General features: G+C 34.4%; 1 protein-coding gene across 9 annotated transcripts in view; it reads left to right on the top strand.

Moving 5' to 3' along the window:
- HUWE1 (HECT, UBA and WWE domain containing E3 ubiquitin protein ligase 1) overlaps positions 1-24,544 on the top strand; it is a 564,154-nt gene that overhangs the window by 12,884 nt on the left and 526,726 nt on the right. For all 9 annotated transcript variants that reach the window (XM_089233267.1, XM_089233272.1, XM_089233273.1 and 6 more), the window contains exons 2-4: positions 9,856-9,930; positions 12,941-13,039; positions 18,906-19,025. In XM_089233267.1, coding sequence (XP_089089393.1) covers positions 9,886-9,930; positions 12,941-13,039; positions 18,906-19,025 — 264 coding nt within the window. In that variant the 5' untranslated portion in view covers positions 9,856-9,885. The remainder of the gene's footprint in view (positions 1-9,855; positions 9,931-12,940; positions 13,040-18,905; positions 19,026-24,544) is intronic.

The raw sequence follows: 24,544 nt of genomic DNA, 5'->3' as shown, positions 1-24,544 counted from the left end.
GGATTGATTATTTTATGAATTCTTATGATGCTGGGTAACAAATCAAAATTTGTCATTTTTGAACCACTTCTACATCTATATTTTTGAGAAAAGGGAAAGTTTGTTTGCAAATTAAAAATAAATTTGCATATGTGCCCCGCCCCTTTTTTTGCTGTAAAACTTGTAAGTTATGAAGTTTGCCATGACTCCTTAAAAACAGCTTGAAGCTCCTTAAAAACTCCTTACTTTTCATTTTGAAAATTTTGTATGAACCCTGGCTGGTATTAATATTCGACAACCTATGCCACAGCATATTTTTGATTTTTGAATTTGAATATTCAAATATTAAAATTGCAATCTTGGATTTTATTTCTGCAACACTCTTGGTTCTAAACAAGTAATAATATTAAAGAGCTCTAGTAATTTTAAATTAATCTACATTTTCAAATACAGTCCTAACATGTTTCATTCAAAGCTGTAGCGAGAGGGTGGATCAGGGAATCTTGTCTTCCCTATCCCAGAAATGTTAGAAAATGACCGGTAAATACTAGTTCTCCAAAATAAATTTATTGCTACGGTCATGCATTAATTTGATAGAAACATAATTTTCAATTTCATTTTAATTTAGATCAATTTTCAAATTTTTTATTGATGAATGAAAAAATGATATAGAAAAATGATGAAAGAATTGTAACATTTGATGAAAAAAAGATGAAATGCTTTAAAAATGTTTGTAATATATGTCTGTTCAATGATTCGACCCACAACAAAGTGTCAGCAGATGGACCATGCTAATCATTACTAATTGTTTATTAATTTTGTCAAATTAAAAATTTCTTCCCAATGGATCGTGTTTGTTTACGATCCAAACCATGGACGCGATCCTGAAATAACGAAAAAATGAGTGTAATGAGATGTGGTTTTTCTCTGAACAATATTTTCCCCTTCAAGATTTATGTTTGCAACTGGAAAAGTTTGTCAATCGAGGAGCTACTAAAAAAATTTCTTTTGGAGGGAGCGTAAAATTTTTTTGCACCACACCGTGAAGTTCTTAAGCCTGACCCTGAGAAGTGAGGTGAATTTGAAGATTTTTTTTTTTCTTTCCTATATACTTTTCAGAATATTTCGGTCCGAAATATTCTGAGAAATTGAATTTTCTGGGTGTTATACCGAAACTAATATTTGGAAAGAAAAGTGATTTGTCTCGTCCGGGAATCAACTGGTCCCATCGCATACCAGGCAAGTGTGCTAACCAATACATCAGAAACACACACGATTTTCAATTCCTTATAGTACACATTAGTAGCAAGAAGCGCTGAGGTATATTGGTTAGCGCATTTGCCTGGTATGCAAGGGAATCCAGGTTCGGTTACCGGAGGAGCAAATCACTTTTCTTTCCAAATATTAGTTTCGGTGTAACATCCAGAAAATTTGACTTCTCAGTACGCATGGTTTTTTTTTTTTTTTTTATTCGATTCTCTAAGGCAGCGATTCTCAACTGCTTGGAGCTTCGTGTGCACCTCCCAAGAGTTCCGCGGCAGCTCGAAGAAAATAAAATGAAAAATCAGTAAATTAGTTAAATAGGTAAATAAAGAGGAAAAGGGACTTCGCAAGTAAGACGAGATGACCCAAATCTGAGTTGATATAAATCGGATTAGTGTTGTATCTTTTGTCAGTATTGTGGTGCCATCTACACCAAACATAGAGAGTTGATTCTTCACAGTGTCACATGCATGTGTTTGCTTTTGGGAGTGTCAGAAAAAAAATTGGTTAGGGCTGTGAACGAGGACCTACTTCTCCCTCTCCCGGGAGGTCTCCAATGCTCTTAAGACGGCCCTACCAAGTGAAACACGAAACACCCTATCCTATGAAATCTACTATATATATATATATATATATATACACACACATTAAATAAACCCGCATGAAATACACTAACAAAACTCGAGGCCTGCATGGAACTGAGACAAATCCACCTCTCCAAAACAAATCCACCAGACCTCCCGGGTCACCCTAGCCACCAGGTTACCAATCCAAAAAATATAATTTCTTCCCCCCAATATGTACACTAATACTGACAAGCAACCCTCCCCCTTTAAAAAAAAAACCGTGGAATTGGAGGAAAAGTTCTTGTCTCATATATCCATGCATTAAAATTGGCTAGAAAAAATGATTGAGGTATTTGGGAAAATTCCGATTCATGGGGGGTTTTTTTGTGTTATCAAAATGAACACTAACATTCCTATCCACAATTCACAGAAAAAATTTTGAATTTTACAATTAAATTTTTTATGAAAAAAATCTCTTAATTGCTCCAGAAAAATAAAAATTATATTACCAGTTCCGAGGTCGAGCCAGGGCCGTCTTAAGGTATGGGCCCACCCGGGCACCTCACGAAAATGAGACCTTGTTCACATTTTCGAGAATTCAGAAAAATCATTTGGCTTGGGGGCCCATGATGCTCTTAAGACGGCCCTGGGTCGATCACCCCAAATCTTATGTAACAACCCTGCATACGACCCAGGTTCTGATCTGGAGAATTTGGTGCACGAGATACACAGCGAGAGAGATAATTAGAGATGAGATTTTTTAAGTTTTACAAAATAATTTATTTATTAACGTTTTAAACAAGATAATTCAAATAAAGATTAGCGATATAACAAACATTGAAAAAAAATCTCATACACGTAGCAGTAATAGTCTACCTCTTTGTGTTGAAAATCCATTCACGATGGCGTAGCAACAGCTGAACAACGACATACAGCTCACGTAAGGAGTGGGCAATGTCTGCCACCGTGACGATGATCCTGCAGTATCTCCATAGGCGTCTGTTACATGAGTGATTTAAGGTATCCCTAAAAGAAGTACAAGGGATTGAAGTCAGGGGAGCATGGAGGCCAAACAACAGGTTCGGCGTCTTCGATTCCTTTCCCAGAATACGCAGCATGGAGGTGGTTACGTACTGCCATGAAAAAATTACTGGTGCACCATCGTGCATGAACCGTTTGTTCTGCCGCTTGGCGGCCAGTACACCCTGCTGCAAATCCGGGAAGACACATGCTGCAGGAAAACAAGGTATGTAGCTCTATTGAAGCATTCGGGCAGAAGGTATGGTACCGCCAGATTATCTGAGAAGGGTTTCCATATTCCCAACATTTTTTGGAGCCATCGTGAACAGGAAATTGTATTTCCCGAGAATTCACAAAATCACTTATTCACACTGTAACCCTGTTTGACTCGTTTATGATAATTTCTCATTTATACGATGTTTGTGTATTTGGTTTTGATTATTCTATGATTTTTAATTTCAAAATATTTCATTTATGTTCCGCATAACTTCAATTACGTGACATTTTCATTTTGACCTGATCTCAAATTTTTGGAAAAGTATCCTTTCTCTCAATTTTTTTCAACTTTTTCTGTAGGCAGCATAGTTAGGTAACTGAAATCCCCAAAGCAGAATATGCCAAAATCTGCGACATACGTCGCAGAACAATTAGCGCTACTGCAAGACAACACTATTGTGCAAATTTTTACCTCAAGAACATTTCCTGTTAGCCGAGGGTTTGTTGCAGAACAATGCAAGACATTCTGCTTTGGGGACTGAAATCATGTTTTATAGATATTATGCTCGCAAAAATCCTAAATATTAAGGTATTTGTCAACAGACTATGTAACACATAGGCTTTCAGTGGCTGACAACCACTTTGAAGTAAGCACCAAATTCATTGCTTGTTTCTAATTTTTCTCGAAATATGTTGAGTCCTGAGCAGGAGAATTTTGACTTTTGGATAGTTGACCATGTTAATTTCTTCTAGGTTATCACCAATTGATATAGGTTTGGTTGCCCTTCTTGGCGTTCGAAATGGTTCCTGAACCTTATTTTGTATCTTCTGATGATTACGGGAAAATATAAATGCCTAAACGAATTTTTGAATGATCATGACAATAAATATCGTAAGGGAAATTATTTATTGGTACTTGTAGAAAGGCATGCGTGCATGAGATAGTTTAAAACATTTGAGACACCCAATGAAAACTTGATCATTTATCAAAAAATAATTGTCAGTTTCATACACAAATCTTCATTCTCGGAACTAACTTAAAAATTTTCATGTACATCATACATCAACCTTTACATGAAATGTTATTTTTTAATAAAATCATGATTACCTTTATTTTCATTATACCATAAACAATTAAGGCAATAAAAACATTTTGCATATTTAAAACGCCTCGTGCTTAAATTTTCATTGTACAGTAAAGTGAATAGTAACGTGAAATGATCCCTAAGCCAGGCAAGATGCAAATAAGTCAGTTTGCAGCTAGATACTTGGTCAGCCAGAGGCAATCTTGGATTTTGGCACCCCCATGTAATGTTGGAGTGATTACAGAAAGAATTTGCAGCCCCTCTTGTCCAGTGCCCAAGGCACCAGGCCCGGCAGTTCCCCCTAGTTGTAGCCCGATTTCGTTTAGGCATCGCATACACCTCTCTCCTATGTTGGATGAGCCATTAAAGCTGTGATTCCCAAAGGTTGTACTGTGCCATCACAATCAGGGCTGCCACCAGATATTTTAGAGAAAGCAAGGAAATTGGTGTTACCATAGGCAGATATAGGTTGGTGAAGGAGGTGATTGCTTCCATACCCCCCTATTTTCACGATGTATGCTCTCGGTAATTCTTACCTGCGTTTTAAAAGCTTATATCTGCTATGTGTATTACAATTCTTAGTGTCACCCAGAGAAGTATGCAAGGGACATGGGGAGGGCCTCGCCCTCAAGATAAAAAAAAATCTTTTTTGTATTTATTTTTCTGTAAACAATCAAGATAGCGGAAAGACAGGTTATATTAAGGTATCAGACTAACCTTTCTTAGCACTTTTCTATGAAATGGTACTGAAGTGAACTTGGATAATATTTTTTGATGAAAAGTGTATCGAAATGGTAATAACAGTAAATTTTAAATTACCCATACCATTTTTAATCTCAAATTTTAGGCAAAATTCTTGTGATATTTGACACACGATTGCAAAAATTTCTATGAATGAAATATTTTATTTTCACTTTTCACGGTATATTCAGTTAGTAATAATGAGGTTATGAACCGAAATTTAAAGCATTGTATATTATGCTCATTCAAATCTGTTGATGTACGTGTTAATTTTTTTTAATGTAAATTAACATATGTATATGAAACAGTGCAATTAGACATACATATGATAGACCTTCGATTTTGGTTCATAACCTTAACAAATAAATGACAAAATATCATTAAAGTTTTGTAATGATACAGTCAATAGATTTAGAAATGTTTCAAACTCAAGTAAAATGTGGAAAATAGCATTCTTCGTAAAACACCTTCTAAATTTTCATTAGATTTCTTGATATAAAAACGGAACTCTAAAGTGGGGTAATTTTGGTTCTAAGCATCGAATAAATAAAATGACTTGGTTTAGAATCCTACAAAAAATAGAGCTTTCATAAAAAATAAAAGAAAAAGATCTATATATATATTTTCTCCCTCATATGTTACTGCCAAAAGACCGAAGAAGTTGGCCACTTCGCAAACTGGCCGGCCCAGTTGATCCAGTCAATGTTGGGAATTCGGGCAATGTAGGTATGTCTATCCCTATATATGGATTTTTAAGATATCGATATTCAGATTTCTTTGATCATTGGGGTTGCCACAGCAAGCTATAATTATGATTAGATCAGGGTTTGAGCTGGACAAAAAATTCCTTTCTCAAAAAAGCGAAAATGGGGGGGGGGGGAGCTTTAGCAAAATGCTACAATGTTAATGTAATGATTGATGGTTGGATGTCTACTCGTTTCGTACCTCCTATACGTATTTTTGCAAAAGTGGCTATTACTTTTTTCGCATTTTGCGAAAAATGCGACCCTAGCTTGAACCCTGGATTAGCTGTGACACTAATTATAAATGACCATAATTATCACAAAAACTACGCCAACACATCAATGAGCCCCGAATCACAGGGATCGATATGGGGGATCAAATATATATGTAGAGTCCGGCCCTGCAGTTATATTAAAAGTTCAGCGGAAGCTTCTTGTTCCTTAGTTAATCTTTTTCTTCTCAAAGCAGGATCAGTTATATTTGCAAGGAAATGAAATGGAGTTGGTGCTTTTTCAAAGCGATGTGCAACACACTTCTTATACAAAGAGAATTTACTTTCCAATACATCTAGCCATATTTCTACTGTCTGTCCAAGAGTACAGCTTGGACAGACTTGGGCTTTACCAATACTCGATAACTGAACTTGCAAGTTGACACATTCTTTATATAATCCTTTGTTATCTAAAAACATCACAATACTTTTTAAATTTCTTTGTTCAATGGATATTTCTATGTATTTTTAGTAATTATGGATGAATGACGATTCATAAAATGGGCAGAACAGACAAACACAAGGACATGTAGATGGTTTTGGACAATTATGTCACAATTTTTTTCATTTTGTTCTCGTTATCGTAAAAATTAAAAACACTTTTATTGTACTATAGTATCCATAGCCCTTTCAGTTATTTCCGCACAGAATTCTGCTGTTTTCTTGTGTGAGCCACATTCTACAGTATCTATTAAGTGGGTGCTCTAGCCAGTGTGGATACTCAGTGATGATGGAGTCAGCATTTGCATTTCACCAACCATCCAACATCCGAGTGATAGTTGAATTTTTCAATTTCTCTGCATATCGACAGTTATATCTGCCTCATCTAATAATGATCCAGCTAATTTCTTCCTATTAGGAGGGATATAACCAGGATGCAATGCATTAACAATTTCTTTAAATTCGTCACTGTCGGCTATGTTAAAAGGTATATTAGCATTAAAAAAATTTGGATACTTTTCAAGAACTAACCTCTGGCAGTCACTTTTTTTAACAATAAATTGCCCAATTGGCCTTTGGTTTTTGATATGTTCCAGCATCCACAATAATATTTGAACTTCCGCATGTAGAAACATCTTCAATAGGTTGCTTTCTTTTACTGAAGTATATGTCTCATCACTGCATGAAGGTTCATTATCAGTGGTTTGATGAAAATGAAAAGGAACGAGCTTTAGATTTCTTGCATTTATTCACATGAGCACGGATTCTTTCCACTTTTGCACTAACTGTGGTATTGCAAAACTTGCATAAGTCACTTACCATTTGTTATCAGTTTTATTCACCATAGTCCATTCAATGGACTGTTTTCTTCCGGATCCTTCAGTCCTTGGCATTGCTGACTAAATTTTATCACCGAAATTTACACTTCTCTCAAAGTAAAATTTTGGAACTTGGACAGTTTATGCACATAACTTGTCTAGCTAAGCAGCAGAAATAAATGGTGAAATGCTGTATCCAGGAGGGAAAACATCTATTATCCAGTCCAGTAGGATTGATCTGTTTCAGAATTTTGTTGGTTTTTTTATTACAGTTCCAATAAATGTTACACTTCTTATTATTTAGGAAGTGTTTCTTTACAAAAAGTGTTTGAACTCTGGTTACGCTTTAAGCACGCATGAATCCAGCTGAAATTTTTATTAATATTGATTTAATGTTCTGTTCTGATTATTATACTTATATACATATTGTCATAAATTACCCAGTCTATTATAGTATTTATTTACAGCATATATATATAACTTTCTTTCCTTATGCTTCAATATCAAAAGCCCTGAAAAACCCGAAAAAGCCCAGTGGGTTGGGTTTTTGCCAACCCTGAAGAGGACAGCTTCAAATTCTCGTGGTAGTCAGACGTGTAGCACAGGCGTTGGATAGGCCACGTTCACCTGTCCATAAGATCATGCGGAATATCCTCTGATATTATTTGTACAAACTTCCACTTGTGCAGCGGTTGCTTCCACATGATTATGATGCTTGTCTTTGGTTTTCACTGCAGTTTCTAGTTGGCATTGAGGTAGATTTAGAATGGCCTTGGAATATCTTCTGGACAGACGGTGCATTTTCACTTGGAAGATAGAGCTCCTCCACACATTGCAGTGCGTTACCGAAATTCTTAAAATACAGTTTACAGCAGAACGTGTCATCATCCGGCACTTCCCTAATCTATGGCCTCCCTGATTTCCGGGACCTTAATCCATGCGATTTTTGGCTTTTGGGGTATTTGAAATCTCTGGTAAGTCATAACAACCCAAGAACTACCTGACCTTAAAGGCAGCATTTCACGCCATGTGCTGAAAATTTCCCTGCTTACACTTCGGTCAGTTGTGGAACATGGCATCTTGCAATTTCACATGGTATCTGAAAATGATGGCCATCGTGTGGAACATGTTTTGTTGCAATTGTAAACATTTGCCTGAATGCGGTATTTCTTAATAAAACGCCCTCTGGTGACACCATGTGCAACTAATTTTTTTCCCTCCTGAAACAAATTCCCATCACTTCATAAAGTCCTCCATTAAATTTCACAATTTTCTGATGAATTGTTTTGCCTGTAGGCTACTTCAAAATAGGGTTTTTAATTATGGGCGCCTTGTGTATATACAGAGAAATGTATAAAAAATGCAAATGTAAAAAATTATATTAACAAGTTTTATGCTTATATAGCTAAATTTATGGCCTTTAGCCATAATAAAAACTATGCATGGAAATATATCATTTGAAACTAGATCAAAGCTCTTTCCTCCCTGGGTTGCATTCAGGTTTGTGTTTGGAAAACAATGCTCAATCAAGGGTGGTGATACTAAACACAAAAAAATAGCAATGGGGAAATTGTTCTTCCATGTCCAAAATTTTACCACTTGGTCCAGTTTTTTCTCAATTTCAGAACGGTGTTTTGTGGGGTTTTGCTTCAAGTTATTGTCTTTGTTGTTGATTGTCCTGGAGTGGATGTTTCATCAACTAAATGGATTCTTTTATGTCACTTCTTCATCCCGATTGACAAATTTCTTCTCATTTTGTACTTCCTCTTCATCAGATTCAATTGAGTAATCTGGATCTGATGGTATTTATTCAATATGTGGGCAAGTTTCAGCATCTGTTAGAAAATCCAAAATGCCTGGAAAGTTTTGGATTTTCTTGTACTCATAATAGAGGGTTGCTTATAAGGAGAAACTATTCTTTGTACTAAAGAAAACACACAAATAAAAAATGAAAATATTTGCCAGACCCAACGATATGTTACAAAACAAGCATCAACATCCAAACAGATTTCCCAGCGGTAAGGAAATTGGTGCTGTCCTCTGTAGGATGATGTTGTAAAAGGGTGGTGGGATTACATCTGTCCCACCCTTTTTCTTTAGCTATTACGTTTTTAAAAAAAACTTGTGAATTTTGTTTTTTTAATTTTTTGTTCAACACTATGCATTGAATTTGTACTATTTCACCCAGTTGATGTAAAATTTGATAAAAAAATCAATCTGCAATATATATATTTTTTGGCTGTCAGCAAAAATGTATAACCAAAGAAATTACCATTAAAAAAAATTGTGGAAAACTAGAACCATCTTCTGACAGTTTTTGAAACTGAACTATATACCTTCATGCGATTCAAGGCAAAAAAAAATTCATTTTTCGTGAAGCTATGAATTTTTGAAGGTGGGGGGGGGGGGGAGAAACAAAGGAGTTCCTACCGCCGTTCAAAGTGTTAATGCCGGTTCCCAACCTGTAGTACATGTACCCTGCAGGGATATGTGCATGTAAAAGGCACATGGAAAATAAAAATAATTAGCAATGATGAAAAACATTAGTAATCAAGTGGCACTATGTAAAATGGGGTAGCCAATAGGTTGTGTTGATAAAATTAGCATTTTGTACCCCTATCTGGAAGTTAGTAAAATTTTTATCAAAATTAATTGCTATCTTCTACACTTGAAAATTATTTTTTTTAATTGAAATATATTTTATCTTGCAGATTATGATTCTGCCATAGTAAACCGCAGTTATGAAGATTGATCGCTCCAAACATAAGAAAAGTTCTTCAGAAGTGGTAAGTTTGTTCATGTGATGAAGTGTACGAAATAAATATTCTTACTTAATTTTATGTTTATGAAATGAAATTTCAATGTTTGGAAAATATCTATGTTGATGTATGTCATAATCTCCCTAGCATTTATTAATAGATTGAGAAATGTAACAAACCTGTTTAGTCTCAAAATTTTTCTTTATTTGGGCTATGAACAATATTTTTCTACCCCTGCTGAAATAACTATTTTATCATGGAAGAATAGTGAATCATGAAAAACAAATTTCCATGAGCTCAAGTTTTAAATCAATTGACAGTGAATTGTTTATTTCTGGTGGTTCTTCAGATATGAAATTTTTTTTCTATATACAATGTTACCAATGAACAAAATTTCCAATAATAACTCATGATTTAGAAATATTAAAGTTAGCCTCTCAGAAAAATTGAAATTAGAATTTTTATCAAAATGACAATGCAGCACAACCATGTGTAGAAAAAGTGTCCTGTTGAATATGGGAATTAATCGCTTGTGTATAGCCTTTCCATGCCCAAATCTTCTGAAATTATTATGGACTTCGTACCACTTAATACAGACTATGCTTTTCAACCTAAAGATGAAGGTGTAACATTCAAAATCTGAATCTTTTTGTCATCATTGAGAGTGAAAAGTATCAGAGTTCAGATTGTAATGCGCTAATGAAAGTATACTTCGTCGGTAGCATGATGATATCAAAAGAATGGTGAGCAAAATTGGGAAAATAGTTTAATTTTATATTGGATGATCATAGACTGTTTCCGTAAATTAGGCTTCAAACATGGTCAAGAAATTCTGCAATGATGCTGAGAATCCAGAACAGTGGAATAATGTAGCTAAGATCAATTATTTAAATTTTGGATATAATTTCGTAAGTGATATAAAATTTTAATTACTTATCTCATGTGAATGTTGATGATTTAGTTGCAATTTGTAGTCATTTTACAGATTCAGGATAGATTAATTGGATAATTTGAGCTTTTTTCCGGTGACTTTATATTCGAATTAAACAAGTTTGACTAGATTGAATGTTGGTTAATTGGAACCAATATTTCCAAAAAAAACTAGTCTTTAAAAAAATGCAGGTTTTTCTAGGAAAAATAATTGTAGAAAAGTAATTTCTGGAAAAAAATTACACAAACGAACGTCGTGTGTAGTGTAGTATCTGATACATTGAAAGAAGTGAGCTTGTGTTTAAGCAGGGTAATTTTATTAGTTGTAATCAAGTGAACAAACTTACAACAGCATCAAAACTAGAGGCACAGGTGAGGTAACCTGTGTCTTTGCAATAAATATTAAATAGCATAATTTTAGAACAACTTTCCAAAACCAGTAACATTTGACTCCATGTATCAAATGGTGACCCAAACATTTTTTAAAAATGGAAGCTATGATTGCAAATGGTTGTAAGGCCCAAATTGATTTCCAAAATATTTGACAGTGTTTAGATCTCATTGCTTTCCCGATTTCAATTTTCAGCTCATCATGGCTACACGTGGTGTTCTGAGTGGACAATATATTTGTACTTGATTACACATACAGCATCATAATTAAAATATTGTTTTCGTCTCAGCTATAATTCCATAATAACCCAAAAAAATTTTCACCTTAAATCATGTCGCTCAATGAAATAGCGTAAATAACAGTAATGTAGGTTGTGGTATGACTATATATTTACTTTGTTTTTCTAGATCATAATAAAATAAATTAATTTGCAATTATATTCAATCACGCCAGAAATTAAAGGGTCACACATGTATATATTGATTGAATTGGGAATAAAAACTTCATTCTATGAATGTTGTGAAATAAAGTTTTACATAAATTCAAAAGTGTATTCTGTAATATTGAACTTGTAGGAAGACATCTGGGATCGAAATGCCATTTTATAATTTAACTACTATGACTTTTGAAGTATAATCCGCTTGTTAAAAACAAGGCAATGAAAATCAGACTTAAAATCTGCAAAATAGACTTGACCAATTTAATATTTCAAACAACAAAAGCTAGCAACCCATATTGTCTTTATTATATAATAATTTATTATTTTTCATTACTGTTATATTACATAAGATTTTATTAAGCTTAATTATAACAGTATAATATACAGGATGCATGACATTTTACTGGTGAACCATTGATCCTAGAGGCATATTTCCAATTAGAAAAGTAGTCGCATAACGTGTAGTACTCGGATATGTCATTCAGGTTGCAAGGGGATGTATAGTTATTAAAATAAAAAAAGTTAACTTGCATATTCCCAGTGTCTAAAAAATCCAGTTTGAAAGTCTCCCTGTCTCTCCTGATGCCAACAAAAAAAATTCTAAGTTTTTAAGTAATATTCACTGAGATAATTAAAATTTGAAAAACAGGAAAGTTTGGGGAAAAAACAGCATTAAATGTGGGTAAACCATTTTACACCAATTAGAAGTATGCTTCTAGGATCAATGATTCGCCAGTAAAATGTCATGCGCCCTGTATATTAGAACCCTATCATAGATGAAAAATTAATAAAATTAATTGTGTAAAGCTTTTAAATTGAATATATAACTAAAAATATATTCATAATTTTTTATTTATAGCTGAGTCGCCTAGGCAAATATACACAGGGAAAGTCCCTGAAGTTGCATCACCTCACTTTCACCTACTGTTTTTTGTTCTCTACTCAAAAGGGTTTTTTTCCATGCTTAAGAGAATAAAACTTTCTTTAAACAGGAGAAAACTGAAATTTTAGAAGTTGTGAAAAATTTTTGTATTGTCAAGCCTAGATATTCTGTAATGTTGACTTCTGAATGGAACACTTTTCCTTATATCCCTTAATTTACACCTGCTTAAAATTAGAAAAAATCCTATTTCACATATGAAAAAGGATGGGGGATTACAAACAGGGTTTAGTGCTTTCTACTGTGCTGCTTAAAGGGTTAAACTTGTTGGTCTTGACAACTAATGTAATTTTAAAGAAGTAGCTCTCAGAAACAATTTTTTTTTCTTTCTTTTTAGCCTGCTGACTGTAAGGCTTTAATTGAGAAGCTGAAAGTTTGCAGTGTAGATGAATTACTTTATGAGTTGTCAAAAATTCGGACATGGGACTGTAGCAAGGTGAGAAAAACTTAGTATTTTTTGCTCTAAAATTTTTAATTGAATCTTGATATTTTGCTGTATGACCTTCCAGTTGATAAAGTCACCAAAATAAATATGGTTCAAAAATATAGATAGGATTACCAGTACAGTAAAACCTCGATTATCTGGGCCAATAGTGGGGAAGGCAATCATGGATAACAGAAAAATTGTTAAACTGCCTAGAGTGGAAAAAAATTATTCAAAATAAAATTGAAGGGAAAAAAGTACTTATGTATTTTACCTGTTAAAAATGATTGCACTGTGTATATATATTATATTCATATTATCCGTGCAAAGAAATGTGATAAAAGAAATTAGACTGAGTTACGTAGCCACACTACTAATATTAGAAATATTACTATTACTAAACCAGACACACACACATACATGAACCTCGTCCATGTTTCTCTGCAGAACTTCTAACGAATTGGTACATGTTGTAATGTGTGTCTGTGTTGTGAACCTAACCTAAATTTTATTTCTGTGTAATGCTTGTTATGTGTAGCGCTGCCATCAACTTTTCTAACCATGAATGAAGTGTAATGATTGAAGATCTTATCGTTGTAGGGCTGTTGCTCTCTGTGGCGAGGCTTTTTAACAGGGAGATCTTGCATTTAGCACCTCAAAGTTCGGTATTAGAATTGTAGAACCTCAATTATCTCTGGGCTAATATTGGAAATGATGATCACGAATAATTGAAAAACACTCATTTTTTTCCTGTCAGCCAGTTCTGAAATGTACAATGAGAATGACAGGAATAGAGAAGTCCTTTTCCAACCGATGAGTTGTGGTTATGTGACCACATTGAAATTACACCATCCTTGTGGCTTGTTTTTCAGTTCTGAAAAAAGGCAATACACCATCTATGCATGAGAAGCTTTCCCTTCACTTGTAATTGTCTGCAAGTCTTCAAATACTGATCACACAAGGACATTATCCTGTTCTTATATATGTGCATATTAGGATTGCTGTTTAAATGTGTTGACATGGGACTTCATTCTTTCACAGAATGAACCAAGGACGTCCAGGCTCTATCGCTATTGCAATTTAAGCACAGTGGTCATCAGACCGCGGATGTACCTCATTCTTTCACAGAACACCCCCAATTCTCAGAGGTGAAGTCCAGTTCTAAAAATAGAAATCTTTGTTTTAATTGCCAAACATAATCTTGTGTAACCAACAGGGAAAAAAAACCAATGATAGAGATATGGAAGAGCCAAACATGGAATTAAAATTTTCGTTGCCTTGTTAATCTGTTCCCGGGTGATCAAGGTTCTACTGTATTAATTTTCAATATTATTTTCATATTATAATAAAAATTGTGTACTTCTGCTAAAGCATCACAAAAATTTTATCTATTTTTTTATAGCAGAATTTTTCTTTATACCAGGGTTGGCAGGTTTTTGACACATGGCAGTTTTTGACGGTTTAAACTGTCACTTCAAAAACCATCCGTCAAAAACCTCAAATATTGCTTTTCGATATAAAAATTCCCATTGGAAATGTACATGTTAATTGCATGTAATGTTTGAAGTGACTATGTTATACAAAGAACAAATATTTAATATAATTCTAAAATTTTCTACTCTCCACAGAATTATTTTGGACAAAATATGTTTTTTTAAATAACATACAATTTGAATAAAGTATAGCATAAACGCTGAAGGGAAACTATGGAATGATTTGACATTCTCTGATTCAAGATGATTCTTGACCTTCCAAAATTTCTTCAACTGCTTATATATGTGCTTTGATATAAACCATCTGCTGTACTCTTTACAACAGATAAGTGTTTAAAAAAAAAGTTTATTACATCATATATGTAATGTTGATTTCTGTTATTAAATTATCTAGATAATCACTGAGATATTCTTATTGTGCATAACATTGAAATATATCTAGCGATCAAAATACTAAATTGTAGAACTAAAATGTCACATTTAATTTGGCAATGCTAGCTTGTACATGAAGCTTAAGAAACTGCTGTAACTTATCCTTAGTCAAACTTAGTTATTCTTACTTCTGCACTATGGTATATTTAATAGCATTTATAATGCAATGGTTTTCCCAATTGAAGCTGTATTTAATTTTAAATGCAAAAGAAAAATGCTTTGAGTATCAAGTCCTGTCGGCTCTGCTTTGGTTGAAAATACTCTTTAAAACTCTGTAAACACCCTTAGCTCTAAGAAATTTTTAGATGAAAATAAATGAATTTAATTAGTGTATTAAAGAATAAGTTTATTAACATGGAATGAAATTTTGGGCAGATCAGAAAATTTAAAATATCAAAATAGATTCTCAGTAATTATAATTCCAAATATAAAACCTTTTAATCTACATAAAAGTGTTTTTATTCAGCATATCTATCAGGTTAAAAAAACTATTTGACAGCATTGACAATAAATTTTTTACTGTTTTAATACTGATTTATAATTTCCGAAGTCTAAAACCTAGCTCTGTGATGGCCCTATCATACATATCTTGAATAAGCAGCTCTATTCCACGTAGTAAATTGAACACAGGTAACCAGCGGTTCTTAAAACTAATTATAATTACTTTAGAATAATAAAAATGAATCAGTAATTTTTTGCTGAAGAAGTACAAAATGGGTCTACGGGGCTCCGCCATATAAATTATATGCTAAAAAGGGCTCCGTGAGTCAAAAAAGTTTGAGAACCGCTGTTCTAGACTGTTGTTAAAAAATTCAAAATTGCTAATTATAATTAATATTTGTTTTAATTATTGTAATAAATTAATTTTTAAAAATAAAACATTGTAATATATAAAAAAAGGAAGTTTTCCATCATGTTATATACCTATTGTGTTCAAAACATTATCAAAAAGCATTCATTTAGGTTTTTGACTGTTTTCGACAGTTCAAACCAGTTTTTGACAGTTAAACCAGTTTTTGACTCTCATGTCAGACGTCAAAAACCCAACCTTGCTTTATACCAAGAACAGACTTGCACCGTACAAGATGTTCGTCAGATTTATCTTGTTATGGTCATTATGACCGCAGGGGAAAACCCTATCCCTGTTTTTCATAGTTTTAAATATATTTTTTTTCATAGATTATATATGAATGCAGGGCTCTGCACTTGTCACTTATTCTACTTAAATTAATTTTTTTAAGCTGGTTACGTACATTGTGTATTTTCAGCCTCAAATCACTTTTATGAGCTTAAAACAGTTACTCAAACTTTGATATAGTCATTATTTGCGATAATCTATACCCAGAATTATCGTAAAGAATGTGTTGAGATTTGAAGCTTGTGCTCTGTGCTTGAAAATATTCAAAGCATTTGAATGTATTTGTCTTTCTTTCCGAGTATACACATTAGGTTTTTTGACACTGAACACAGTGTTAAAAAATTGGCAGCAATTTCTGTAAGTTGCTGTATAGAGAGGTATCCCTGTGTTTTCAGAAGCAAAATATGCATCTTATCAAGGTTTTTTTTAATATGTCTGCTTTTTAAATAATTTTTCCCCTTTGGTTTATACCTATACCAACGTTTCTCAACCGGTGTGTCCCAGAGCACTAAGGGTTGTGTGTCACCTCCCAGGGGCTCCACTGCCATTCGAAGGGAAAATCAGTAAATTTGAAAATTATATATTTGAATAATAAAAATAAATCAGTAACTGATGAATAAATAAAAAATAGGCCTACAAGTTCCTCCATAGAAATTATATACAGGAAAGGGCTCCGTGGATCAAGAAAGCCTGAGAACCGCTGACCTATACCATCGTCGTGGTTCATTCCAGTCCATAGACCATAGGTTGAGAAACACTGTTCTAGAAGGACTATTATATGTACATGAAACTTGCACACATATAAATGAAACAAATCATAAATTAATTGTATACACGATTTTATTTCTTTCAAAAAAAAGTAGGGATTTTCGATTTGTTTTTGACTTTCTCATGAAAGGACAGAAAAAGATGCACTTTTTGCAAGCAGAAAAATGAATCCGCTGAATGAATCTGCTAAATTCTATTGATAAATTCCAAATTGATAAATGTTGAATTCTATGGTTAAATGCTATTTTTTTTTAAATTTCTCTCATTCCTTAGAACTCCAACTTGGATTAAAACTTGGAGTTATAAGGGAAAATTTTAACATTAAAATATGAAAAAGTTCCGAGGCGGAGTGGCAACTTCGGCTTTAACAAATATTCAAATTATCTGAGTTCATCGTATCACAAAATGACTAACTTGAGAATATTTTCCAGTTATCTATAATGGTAGTCCTTGTAGAGAATATTTATAATAGAGGTATATAAAATTCTTGGTAATCTTTTGGAGAATATTCTTGAAGTTAAAATAACTTCACCTTATTTTTCCTTGGTCATGAATGTCTCCAAAATAAAAAATACTCTACTTTATCGTGGTGTATATTTTGTGAGTAAAATCTGAGTGAAATTGATTTTCAGTTTGTGTCTGTGTTCTCTATACAAGTCTACAATTTTAGATACATCGTTGTCAAATTTTGCATATATATGAGACAGGACCCAGATTGAATGACAGGCTACTTTGAAAGTTCGTCAAAGCTGAGCAAATGTTCGAAATAGGCAGAAAACTGTCCGGCAACAATGACTTCTTGTCCTTAAGAATGACCTTTAGAATGTTTGCTTGGGAACCACGGTAACCAAAGTGATGTTTCAGACATATTTACTTTACAATGGTTCGTAAATTCTCAGCCACCTCGTAGGGCATTTTGTCTCTTGTGGCATTGTATTTGTATTTAATGCTCCCAGTATGCAGGGTACCGTGGTAAGATGCTCTTGTTCCACTATGAAGGTTACCATCAAGGTCCATGGGTTCGAATCTGGGCATAGAACGTTAGATGCAGGTTCCTAACCTACCGATGGATGTAGCCTTATTTCCCTCCTAACTCCTCTGGTTGGAAATGTTGTATGGCAATATATGACCAGAGTTGGTGTGCGGTAAAGTAGTATGCAGGGTGGTAACTATTGACTGCCCATTAATTATACGTGCGATTCCTTGTGAAAAAATATCGAAAAGTTCTTTCAGTGTTTTTTTTGACAAATAATGGCATAACTCATTTCATAAACCTTCCAAATTCACCAAACGCATAACTTCGAGTTTTCAAAGGTATTAATATTTTGTTAACCCTAAGAAAAAAATCAAAGTGAGAACCAGTTTTTTTTTTTGTTTTTTTTTAAAGCATTTTGCTTTTAAATTTAATAATTCCTTTAAATTCTGTGAGAAGCTAATTTTTTTTTTTTTTACGGAAACCCTTATTATATTCCGCACTCACTTTTTTTGCTATATCAGAATGAATAAGATTTTTGTGTTGAAGCAGCAGAAATTCTTGCTGCCTAGGTTTTTAGTATGCACGTTGCTTAATTTAAAAAGAGTGATTTTTATTCGTCATTTCAGTAATGCATGTTTTAGTAGTGACAGATAAGATAATTCAGAAAAAATTTAAATGGATTTTAATTTGTGAAGGAAATTTATTTAGAATTATGTTTCAACCATTTTTGGCAAAACTTTTGGCATTCCGCAGAAAATTACTCCTTATATTGCAGATATAGTTCGTTTTTAGTTCTGTTACATTTTCAAAATTTCTGCTCCAAAAATTAAATTTGCTGCTCCGAAATAGATGAGGGGCGCTTGCACCCCTGTAATGTATATTTTCTGACTAGTTCATAAGTGAAGATCCTAAATTTTATTCATTATAGTAATTTTTTCAATTTTATCAGATATGTTTGATAAATAGTCCAATACAGCCCTTTACATTTTATTTTGAATGAAATATAATTGTTTTCAATGATAAATGTTATGGATTCCGACTGATTTGGTATAACCATTATAATCTGTTTAGTGTGAGCTGTATCATTGGATTGATGCGCTGGATATGTTTGATTGTATTTTGGAACATGCCTGTGAGAAGAAGAAACCCAATCAGTGGATACTTACATGTGATATGCCGGGACAAGAAAAGGTTTTTAATAATTCTTATATAATGTCATAGGAAACTGATTGTGTGTCTATTAAATATTATATTTTCTTACATAATCTCTGACGTACTGAGAAAAAGATACCAGTTTTTCATTTTGGATTAATTGGTTGTTTCAGATGTGCTGGAAAAAATTCATAAAATTAGGATTGTGACCTTTTTAGGTCAAAAAACGGTGTCTACCATCATGAAGTCCTAGAAAAGTAATAAAATGAGAAAAGGGTCACATAGAAGTCACGAAATACAAGGTCACAGATTTTTTTTAAGAATATTTTTTTCTTTTTTTGGTGAATTCCTGTGCTTGGATTTTTATCCCAGGAAATTATGGCCTTTATCAGGCTTCTTATTGTGAAAACCTGATAGATACCTCTGATCCTGCAGTACTGGGCAGCTGAAGATAGTTTTTGAACTTTGAAACGCAAAGGTGAGTCTGTTTCTAATTCGAAAATAAGTCACCACAGTGACCAACAGAAACAACCAGGGTTTCTATTGTTGATTGTGATAGTGCCAAATCACTATGAAATATTTCATTTTGTGAGGAGGAGCTATTGCACCAAATAACAAGTGTTAACCCCCCTTTATGATTAGGTTTTGGCCAATAAAGTTGAACGATCTCTATTTGACACAATGGCAATAAATCAGGTACATTGAAACAGGATAGAAAGATTCAGGTCCAGGTCACTTCAGGTGCAGTGCCTCTTTGGCTATCTGGTTTGCAAGTTCATTTCCTGGAAATTTACATGTCCAGGAACCCAGTTAAAGTTGATGCTGCCTAATACCGCGAAGTTATTCAGTGTCAGCACAGTATTTGACGCTTAGTTGAAACTTGAACTCATTAATGCTGCTTGGCTGTCGGAGAAGATAACAATTTGTTGGCCATGGATATCCTTTAGAAATCAGGCTTTCAGCCAGTATGGCTATTGCTAGTATTTCAGCTTGGAAGACTAGTCGTTTTGCTAAGATGCAAATGTGTCTTATGGTAGTCATGATCAACTCAAGAGATGCGGAAAATTGCTCCAGCCCCGGTTTGGGTTATCCTGGAGCTATCAATTTAACATTTGATAACTCCCGTTGATGTTATCAATTATATTACCAACTTCATTTTTCCCAGGTATGTGGATAGTGAATTTCAGTTGAATTTTTTGTTTTGGAACAGGGAGGAGTCTTTTGGCATTAGTAGAGAAGGGATTTCTAATTTACCCAGTAGGCAGCTATCAAGATAGGATATAAATGCTCTTTTAAAAACTATATGAGGTCAATTGCACCAGTTGCCATTTCATGGTCCGTAAGGTCCTCGAAAACCTTGAAAAGTTGTTGAAAAAAGTTCATTTTCTTTGAAAATCCACGAGTTCTTGAAAAAGAATTTTTTTTTGTGACAGTCTTTAAACACCACCCCCTGTATTTAAAGATTGAAAGAGTGTTTTGCCCATTACATATTCTTATGCTGGGTTTTCCTAGGAGAAAGGTTTCTGTGCTGTGTGCAAAATGAAGCGCCCATTGCCGCCTGCTCACCAATAAGGAAACAGGTTCAACTGTGTTCCTACAGAGAGTAAATGTAACGCCTCACTAGCGTGATTGGCCAACTGCTTCTAGAGGAGTCAAATGTGTCATGCGGCACGTGTTCCACTGATTTCTTCATTTCTTTCACTTCCTTTCAAACTGAAGCATGCAGACGACATTAGCTATACAGCCCAAGGCCCGGCATCTGTCGGAGCATGTAGACCACAGTAGCTGATGCCAGGGCTGTAGGCTATATAGCCGCCGTGAGCTGATGCGCCACTGTAGGAAAACACAAATGTGTAGCGTGATTATGTAACTTGTTTCTATTGACACGAAATGATTCAGTTCGGTTCATGCGGCGCCAAAAACCTGTGTTAAAATTTTTTTTCCCTTTTTATTCTGTGCACATAGAATCAGTTGGTTCAACACAATATGTAAATCGGTTGCTGCGCCGTGCTCTCACTGGAGTGCAACTGTATAATGTATAGGCTAGTTTTTTTTGTCAGGAGGGGGGCATCTTGTCCCCCGAATGGTCTTTTCTGGCTATGGGCCTGCTGTCCCTGATATGCGGCAGGGTTTAAGCTAGATTGCTAATTCATTTTTTGCTAATTCCTTTCGCAAAAAAACAAAAATGGGGAGAAAATATTTAACAAAATGCTACAATACTAATGTAATGATTGATGGTTTGATGTCTACTCGTACCTCCTGTATGAATTTTTGCAAAAGCGGCTACCACTTCTTTCGCATTTTGCAAAAAATGCGACCGTAGTTTAAACCCTGGTCAGTGGTCTATATCATTCCTCTTAAGATCATGTGATGCATTCAATGTCTCTCTCAGCGCAATCTGTTGTTTTCTTATGGCTTTCATAGTCGTTTAAAATAATAAATAAAAGAAATTTCAGCATCGATGATATAATTCCAAAATTAATAAAAAAATATTCAGAATTAATGAAAACATTTTTTATAGAATTGATGGAAATTTCAGCATTGATGAAAGTAATTCCACAGTTAATAAAAGATGATTCCAGAATTTATAGAGACAATTTCATCATTGATGAAATGATTCTAAAATTACTGAAGCAATAATTCAAAAATTATAAATTATACATAATTAAGCAATAATTTCAAATTATGAGAGAATTCCAGAATTAATGAAAGATAATTCTAGAATCAATAAAAGAAAATTTCAGCATTAGCAAAAAGAAACAAATCCAGAATTGATGGAAACAATTATTCCAGAAGTGATAAAAGAATTCTGGAATTAATGAAAGAAATAAATCTTTATCTTTTGAAGAGTTCTATTTTTTTTTTTTAGTCTTTAAAAGATTAATTGCAATATTTAGACTAAACTGTACGCTCCAATAAGGAAACTGACAGGCACGGACTGTGTTATTCAATGCGTCATATGATTTCCTTGCATTGAATATTGCTGCTGTCACTGCTGCTCCATGCTCCCTCCAGTAATAGAAGCTTGATGCTGAAATCCCGTGTGAAAAGCATTCGATTTAGTGAAAATCAGGCAATCGTCTTCGAATTTATTGCTCAAGAAACTTCCTGCTGTGAATGATTCTATCAAACCTGAAAGTGACTCTATTGAAAACAAAATAAACGTTTTATTAGAGGTCATTTATTGAAAAATGAAGTTGTGAATGCAGAAATTATATGGACATTACAATGTATAAAAAAAGCATCATTCGTACAAATCAATATAAACAAACCTGGTGGAGCTGTACATAATATACAGTGGCCTATAAATCATTGAGAAATATATTGGAGCATGAATTTATATATGTGTGTGTATATATATATACACTGCTGGCCACCGTAAATGCAACACCCTGAAGGAAGCATGAAAATAATATGAAATTTACAACATGCATTAGCGGAGGTGAGATATACAAATGATTAGAATTTCAGCACAGACGCACATCACGGCCGCCTGTGGCGCCACTTCAAAGCGCTATTTAAGGCTTGGAGATTTCGACGATTTGAAGTACGGCAATTGTGTTTTTCTTGTGGTTTTTTCAAAAAAACGATCAATTATGCCTAGTAGAAAACAGCGATCATCTTTTGATCAAGTATCCGAGTTCGACAGAGGAAGGATAGTGGCCTACCGAGATTGTGGATTATCTTTCAGGGAAATCGGTAGTCGTGTTGGACGAAACCAAACAACTGTAATGTGGATATGTGATCGTTGGATGCAGGAGGGTACGACGGACCGACGTGTTCGATCGCATCCACCTCAGTGCACCACTTCATGTGATGACAGGCGTATTGTGCGTATGGCAGTGACGGATCGCTCAGCCACATCACGAACCATAGCACAGCACATTCAGTCTGTACCGCATCATCCAGTGTCTGCGCGTACCATTCGACGCCGTTTACAGCAGAGTGGTCTGTCCGCAAGACGTCCATTGCTTCGTCTACCCTTGGTGCAGAACCACAGACGTCTCCGCCGCCAATGGTGCGATGAAAGAAGGATGTGGACGTATCTCCGTATCCGCTGCATGTCCGAGGTGTTGGAGCCAGTTGTCCTTCCTTACCTTCAGGGCTTGCCCACAGCCATATTTCAACAGGATAATGCGCGACCACACGTGGCACGCATTGTCCAAAGGTTCTTCGTCAATCGCCAGATTGAATTGCTTCCCTGGCCAGCTCGCTCTCCGGATCTTTCGCCGATAGAAAACATGTGGTCCATGGTTGCTCAACGATTGACCCAGATTACATCCCCAGCTGCCACACCAGATCAACTTTGGCAACGCTTGGAAGCTGCTTGGTCTGCTGTACCTCAAGAACACATCCAAAGTCTCTTTGAATCAATGCCGAGGCGTGTGGCAGCGGTGATCTCCAACAATGGCGGCTACTCTGGCTACTGATTTTGGCAGGAACCACACTTCACAGAAGTCTATAAATTTAATCATTTGATGCTTGGTCAACATGTTATCTACAAAATAAATATTGTTGCGATATCTCTTGTCTTTCTTGGTGTTGCAATTTGGGTGGCCAGCAGTGTATATATATATATATTACTATAAATACTCTGTGTTTTTTTTAGTTTATACTTCAATTATCAGCAAGAAATTAGAGTAATTTTTACTTTTGATTTGTTTGTAGTGGAAACATTTTCCATGGGCGAAATTTGTCATAAAGCTGTGATTTCTCAGTGATTTATATATTGGGGTTTTTCTATGATAAAATATGCACCTTGTTTGTCAGAATTTTTTTTTTTTTAATATTTCAATGTTGACTTGAAAATTTGAAGATAAGTATGCAATGAATTCACTGTATGTTATACATTACACATGATGTGAAATAAAATATTTAGAAATGTAATCTCTGAAAGTTTCAATCAAAATTAGATATGTGCCTATTATTCATGTGAAAAATATGCATTTGTAAAAAGGAGTCCTTGAATTTTTTTTTCTTTGAAAGAGTATGAGCCATGCATTTCTTTCCAGCTTGTACATGGTCTTAAAAGCTTCTCCTTGTAGATACTATCTTATAGGTGGTAGCTTGTGAGAGCATAGTTTCGAGGGAAATAGAAGGGGAGCTAGGTAAAGCTCCTGTGACAAGAATGCACGTTAATTGTAGCACTTTTTTTAGAACAATTTCATAAGGTGTCTTTACTAACCCCTGATGTCATGCCACATATCTGTAGGTCAGCCTTGGGCATGCAGTAGCATTGTAAATCTACTGGGTGGGGTTTAAATTTTAAACCCCACTTTTTTTACCAATAATTCTTTTGCATAGCATAAGTATATTAGTGGTCCGTTTAACACTTTCTTGAATATAGAATTTCCAAGAGAGCTTAGAATCCAAGTGACATCCAAGGTATTTCACTTGGTCACAAATGGTAAAGACTTGTCGCTTAAGGGTTAGGTTTCTAATTTTCTATTTTCTGTTCTATAATGCTTATCAATTGTCTAATATTACAATCAATTTTTAATATTGAGTAACCCTTCCTTTTCCCCCTGTAAATTGGAAAATGGGCTGTGTTATGCTTT

The sequence above is a fragment of the Pholcus phalangioides genome, unplaced genomic scaffold (genome assembly GCF_987345545.1).
Source record: "Pholcus phalangioides strain wild (caught in Gottingen) unplaced genomic scaffold, Ppha-v1.0 ptg000007l_1, whole genome shotgun sequence".
NCBI lineage: Eukaryota > Metazoa > Arthropoda > Arachnida > Araneae > Pholcidae > Pholcus > Pholcus phalangioides.
The sequence above is the reverse complement of the archived record's forward strand: the minus strand, read 5'-3'. Positions and strand labels throughout refer to the sequence as shown.